Genomic DNA, 6,000 nt, shown 5'->3' on the forward strand with positions numbered 1-6,000 from the left:
GCTGGGATGGACACATGCCTGGTCTCTGGGGGAATCCAGAGCGGGACAGAGGGAGTGGGCGTGGAAATAGAATTCAGGCAGAAGATCAGCCATGATCATAATGAAAGGAGAAGCAGACTGGAGGGGCCGAATGGTCTACTCCTGCTCCTCTTTCTTACGTTCTTATCAAATGACACACTGAGCTGGGCAGCAGCAACTTGGGATGTTCCCAATGTAACTTACCAAAGTTATAATCGGCTATTGCCACAGATCAATTTTCCACTAAAATGCCAGGGAACACTATTTAGAAACAAAGTGAGATTAGTCAGAAAGGAAGTTAAAGGTTTAGGGTTGTAGAATCGTATCAGGAAAGATTACGAAAGCTTTTTGTTTTGTGAATTCAAACAAGAGGGTTGAAAGCCTATATTTCTTGTCTATTCCCCACAGCAGAGTGGGGGCGAGGCCAGTTCAGAGGGCAGTATGCCAGTGCTGGGCCCTTTGAACTATTCAACTTGGCTTCTTCCCCCACCAACAGGAGCATGTGAACAACAAGGGGAAGTGCTTTCAGTGTTGGGTATAAGGACAAGAGAGAGAAAATAATTAAAGACAGATGAACGCAATGTAACTTTGTACTGAAGTAAATCTACGATAGAATTAGGACGGAGCCACCTTAAGCCAAAGCACTTTAGAATGTTAGGGTAGAGAAACTACAGAAGAATAGTCCCAACAAAACAGATAGAGGAAGTGTAAAATAGGGATGAAGAGAGAGGAATTAGATTGAATTTCTTGCTTGAAGCAGAGAAGACGGTAGATTGAGGTGAAGGAATTAGACTTGTTAAAGCGCTTTACAGTTAACCAAGTACTTTTTGAAGAGTGGTCCCGGGTCTAATAATAATAGGAACATAGCAGGAATAGACCATTCAGCCCCTCAAGCCTGCTCTGCTACTCAATTAGATCATGGTTGATTTTCTACATCAACACGATGTAGGAAGCTCAGCAGCCAATTTGCACACGGCAAACTCTCACAGACAGCATTGCGATAATAACCAGGTAATCTGTTTTTAGTCATGTAGATTGAGGGATAAATATTGGCCAGGATGCTGGAGGTAAAAGTGTCAGAGAATCTTTTACATCCACCCAAGCAAGCAGACGGGGCACCTCAATATAGCATTTCATCTGAAAATCGGCACCTCTGACAGTGCAGCACTCCCTCTGTACAGCACTGGAGTGTCAGCCTTGCTTTTGCACTCAACCCCTGGAGCGGGACTTGATCCCACAACTTTGTGACTTAATGGCGAGAGTGCCACCAGCTGGGCCATGGTGGTCACTCACTGAGAGAATGGGAGAGTGCTCCAATCTGAATTACGTTAACCTTTGGGCTCCACTCAACAAATACAGCAGCTCAGGCAGAACTGCGCCAAGTCCTGCACACCTGTTAAAACCTCCCCCTCCCCACCAATCTCTCTATGAATCTGGGATTATTTAATGATCGCAACTGGCTCCTCACCCCTCGGTGCATGAACTTTAAACGCCTCACTCTTTACGAGTTTCCCCATGGTTCCCGCCCCATTTCTGTGACAGTTTTCAGCCCTACATCCTCCAGCTTACTAGCTAGAGTCTACCCTGTTTCCCCCATCCCTATTCCGAAGGGTCAGTAGCACCGCTTTCAGCCTAACTTGGGAAATCCGTGCTCCCAACCCTCAAAACGCCTTTCCCCCTGCCACTCGCTAGCTTGTTCCTTATTCCCAGCTGATCCAAGAGGTGTCTCAAGATATTGCGGGGCATAACAGATCCTATACCCTATACGATGCAAGTCGCTGTTTAAAATGAAGTGTTCAACCCTTCAGGATTCTCAAAAGAGGCAGAAAAGTACGTACTGAAGCAACTGGAACGATGGGAAAATGGTTTAGTCCCACTTTCCCGGATGTTGCGCTGAGAATCACGACTGTTTTGACATCCTTCTTACCACCAGATGCCCTGCTGCATCCATCAATCATGCCAGGTGCTAGGCATCTTGGGGAGTAAGGGTGCAAAGAGAGTCCAGTCACTTTGACTGGCCCAATAAATCCTCTTCTTAACAACTTTCATTTATATAGCCCCTTGACTGTAGTAAAACATCCCAAAACTCCTGACAGGAAAAGGTTGGCACAAAGACAGGAGGACGGATGACTAGAAACTTTGGTCAATGTTTTAAGGAGCATATTAAAAGCAGGATAGTGAGGTGCAGAAACCTCGAGAGGGTATTTCAGAGCTCAGGGCCTAGGTAACTGAAGGCCTGGCAACCAATCGTGCAGCGATTCTAAATGGGTCTGATGCTTACAAACAACTCTGGTGTCTCAGCCCATTCTGTGCACAATTACTAACTAGATTTCTCAGTGTGACTCATTCTTTCACGAGTTACTCCATTCTATGGATTTCCCCCTGTTTCAGTGAGTACGGAGGGGGTAATGAGTGAACCGAACTTGGTGACAGTTCGTCACCAGCAGAGTTTACAGAGGGTGGAAGATAGGAGGTCGGGAAACTCATTTTTAAAATTGTGAAGCAACCCAAGATCCACTAAACATCGCAACAAGGGCAAAATTAAGAACTTGTAGGCTGACGTGGGGCTGGGAATGGCAAAGCACCACCTGGTGACTGACAGCTCATGGTTAGTTCGCTGCAGAGACACATTACTGCCCCACAAATGTCAGGAACATTTCCAGCCGTGGGGTAGGGTGGTGGTTTTGGGGGGGGGGGAAAGAAGAGTGGCAATGCCAGTCAGGGGGGCAGGGGCATTGCCAGTCAGGTGGGGCAGGAGCATTGCCAGTCAGGGGGGCAGGAGCACTGCCAGTCGGGGGGGGGCAGGGGCACTGCCAGTCGGGGGGGCAGGGGCACTGCCAGTCGGGGGCACTGCCAGTCGGGGGAGGTGCACTGCCAGTCAGGGGGGCAGGGGCACTGCCAGTCAGGGGGGCAGGGGCACTGCCAGTCAGGGGGGGCAGGGCCACTGCCAGTCAGGGGGGGCAGGGGCACTGCCAGTCAGGGGGGGGCAGGGGCACTGCCAGTCAGGGGGGGGCAGGGGCACTGCCAGTCAGGGGGGGGCAGGGGCACTGCCAGTCAGGGGGGGCAGGGGCACTGCCAGTCAGGGGGGGCAGGGGCACTGCCAGTCAGGGGGGGCAGGGGCACTGCCAGTCAGGGGGGGGGCAGGGGCACTGCCAGTCAGGGGGGGGCAGGGGCACTGCCAGTCAGGGGGGGCAGGGGCACTGCCAGTCAGGGGGGGGCAGGGGCACTGCCAGTCAGGGGGGGCAGGGGCACTGCCAGTCAGGGGGGCAGGGGCACTGCCAGTCAGGGGGGGCAGGGGCACTGCCAGTCAGGGGGGGCAGGGGCACTGCCAGTCAGGGGGGGCAGGGGCACTGCCAGTCAGGGGGGGCAGGGGCACTGCCAGTCAGGGGGGGCAGGGGCACTGCCAGTCAGGGGGGGCAGGGGCACTGCCAGTCAGGGGGGGCAGGGGCACTGCCAGTCAGGGGGGGCAGGGGCACTGCCAGTCAGGGGGGGCAGGGGCACTGCCAGTCAGGGGGGGCAGGGGCACTGCCAGTCAGGGGGGGCAGGGGCACTGCCAGTCAGGGGGGGCAGGGGCACTGCCAGTCAGGGGGGGCAGGGGCACTGCCAGTCAGGGGGGGCAGGGGCACTGCCAGTCAGGGGGGGGCAGGGGCACTGCCAGTCAGGGGGGGCAGGGGCACTGCCAGTCAGGGGGGGCAGGGGCACTGCCAGTCAGGGGGGGCAGGGGCACTGCCAGTCAGGGGGGGCAGGGGCACTGCCAGTCAGGGGGGGCAGGGGCACTGCCAGTCAGGGGGGGCAGGGGCACTGCCAGTCAGGGGGGCAGGGGCACTGCCAGTCAGGGGGGGCAGGGGCACTGCCAGTCAGGGGGGGCAGGGGCACTGCCAGTCAGGGGGGGCAGGGGCACTGCCAGTCAGGGGGGGCAGGGGCACTGCCAGTCAGGGGGGGCAGGGGCACTGTCAGTCAGGGGGGGCAGGGGCACTGCCAGTCAGGGGGGGCAGGGGCACTGCCAGTCAGGGGGGGCAGGGGCACTGCCAGTCAGGGGGGGCAGGGGCACTGCCAGTCAGGGGGGGCAGGGGCACTGCCAGTCAGGGGGGGCAGGGGCACTGCCAGTCAGGGGGGGCAGGGGCACTGCCAGTCAGGGGGGGCAGGGGCACTGCCAGTCAGGGGGGGCAGGGGCACTGCCAGTCAGGGGGGGCAGGGGCACTGCCAGTCAGGGGGGGCAGGGGCACTGCCAGTCAGGGGGGGCAGGGGCACTGCCAGTCAGGGGGGCAGGGGCACTGCCAGTCAGGGGGGGCAGGGGCACTGCCAGTCAGGGGGGGCAGGGGCACTGCCAGTCAGGGGGGGCAGGGGCACTGCCAGTCAGGGGGGGCAGGGGCACTGCCAGTCAGGGGGGGCAGGGGCACTGCCAGTCAGGGGGGGCAGGGGCACTGCCAGTCAGGGGGGGCAGGGGCACTGCCAGTCAGGGGGGGCAGGGGCACTGCCAGTCAGGGGGGGCAGGGGCACTGCCAGTCAGGGGGGGCAGGGGCACTGCCAGTCGGGGGGGGCAGGGGCACTGCCAGTCGGGGGGGCAGGGGCACTGCCAGTCGGGGGGCAGGGGCACTGCCAGTCGGGGGGGCAGGGGCACTGCCAGTCAGGGGGGCAGGGGCACTGCCAGTCAGGGGGGCAGGGGCACTGCCAGTCAAGGGGGGCAGGGGCACTGCCAGTCAAGGGGGGCAGGGGCACTGCCAGTTGGGGGGGCAGCAGGAGCATTGCCAGTCAGGGGGGCGGCAGGAGCATTGCCAGTCAGGGGGGGGCGGCAGGAGCATTGCCAGTCAGGGGGGGCAGGGGCACTGCCAGTCAGGGGCAACAGGGGCACTGCCAGTCAGGGGCAACAGGGGCACTGCCAGTCAGGGGCACTGCCAGTCAGGGGCAGCAGGAGCATTGCCAGTCAGGGGGGCGACAGGAGCATTGCCAGTCAGGGGGGGGCGGCAGGAGCATTGCCAGTCAGGGGGGGCAGGGGCACTGCCAGTCAGGGGCAACAGGGGCACTGCCAGTCAGGGGCAACAGGGGCACTGCCAGTCAGGGGCACTGCCAGTCAGGGGCAGCAGGAGCATTGCCAGTCGGGGGGGGGGGGAAGGCAGGAGCATTGCCAGTCAGGGGGGGGGGCGGCAGGAGCATTGCCAGTCGGGGGGGGGCAGGAGCATTGCCAGTGAGGTTGGCTAGGGGCATTGCCAGTCAGGGGAGCAGGCCAGGGGCACTGCCAGTCAGGGGGGCTAGGGGCATTGCCAGTCAGGGGGGTGAGGGGCATTGGCAGTCGGGGGGCAGGGACATTGCCAGTCAGAGGGGCAGGAGCATTGCCAGTCGGCTGGCTGGGGCATTGCCAGTCAGGGGGGGCAGGATCATTGGCAACCGGGGGAGGGGGGGGGGGCATTGGCATGGGGGGGGGGGGGGGGGGGGGAGTCGTGCGTCGCTGCCATCAAACAGGCGGACGCAGGCCAGCATCACCTGTAAGGGTTGGAATCCACCACCTCCGCGCTCATCCTCTCTATCCTTCGCCGGCATTGCTGCTCCCCCGAGCCGGCTTTTCTGGCCCTCTCCCCCGCCAGCTCGGCCTCCAGCGCTCGGATTTTCGCCTGCAGCTCCGGTACCGTTGCCATCGCTCTGGTCCAGACAGCTCCTCCCTGGAGGACGCAGGCCGGCTCAGGCTGAAGGCCACGTATCAGATCAGCGGCGCAGTGCGAATGGAACGTCGTTACATCAATGAAACGCGACGTCACAAAGGATCGAACGCCGTGCAACAAACCAGAGCAGGAGGGCGGGCGGTGATTGGATAAAAAAACCATGTAACAATCGGCTGCTTCGTTACTCACATGTTGCCAACCCTCCAGGACTGGCCTGGAGCTGATCAATCTCCAGGACGGTGCTGTGTGCAACTCCTGGAGAAAAATCATCGGGATGTTTTAAAATATTTCTATTTTGTTTGAACGTTTCTTTTTACCAGATATA

At 59.9% G+C, this 6,000-nt stretch overlaps 1 protein-coding gene across 3 annotated transcripts in view; it reads right to left on the bottom strand.

Moving 5' to 3' along the window:
• uba5 (ubiquitin-like modifier activating enzyme 5) overlaps positions 1 to 5,751 on the bottom strand; it is a 28,330-nt gene extending 22,579 nt beyond the window's left edge. For 2 of the 3 annotated variants that reach the window (XM_072510039.1, XM_072510038.1), the window contains exon 1: positions 5,500 to 5,749. Coding sequence is in view for 1 of the 3 variants with exons in the window: in XM_072510037.1 (XP_072366138.1) it covers positions 5,500 to 5,651 (152 nt within the window). In the remaining 2 variants the exon portion in view is untranslated. Of the gene's footprint in view, positions 1 to 5,499 lie in introns of all 3 variants that reach the window. The other variant, XM_072510037.1, reaches the window with a different exon arrangement.
• Between the last annotated feature and the right edge of the window lie 249 nt (positions 5,752 to 6,000).

This window comes from Scyliorhinus torazame, chromosome 6 (assembly GCF_047496885.1).
Source record: "Scyliorhinus torazame isolate Kashiwa2021f chromosome 6, sScyTor2.1, whole genome shotgun sequence".
In the NCBI taxonomy this organism is placed as follows: Eukaryota; Metazoa; Chordata; class Chondrichthyes; order Carcharhiniformes; family Scyliorhinidae; genus Scyliorhinus; species Scyliorhinus torazame.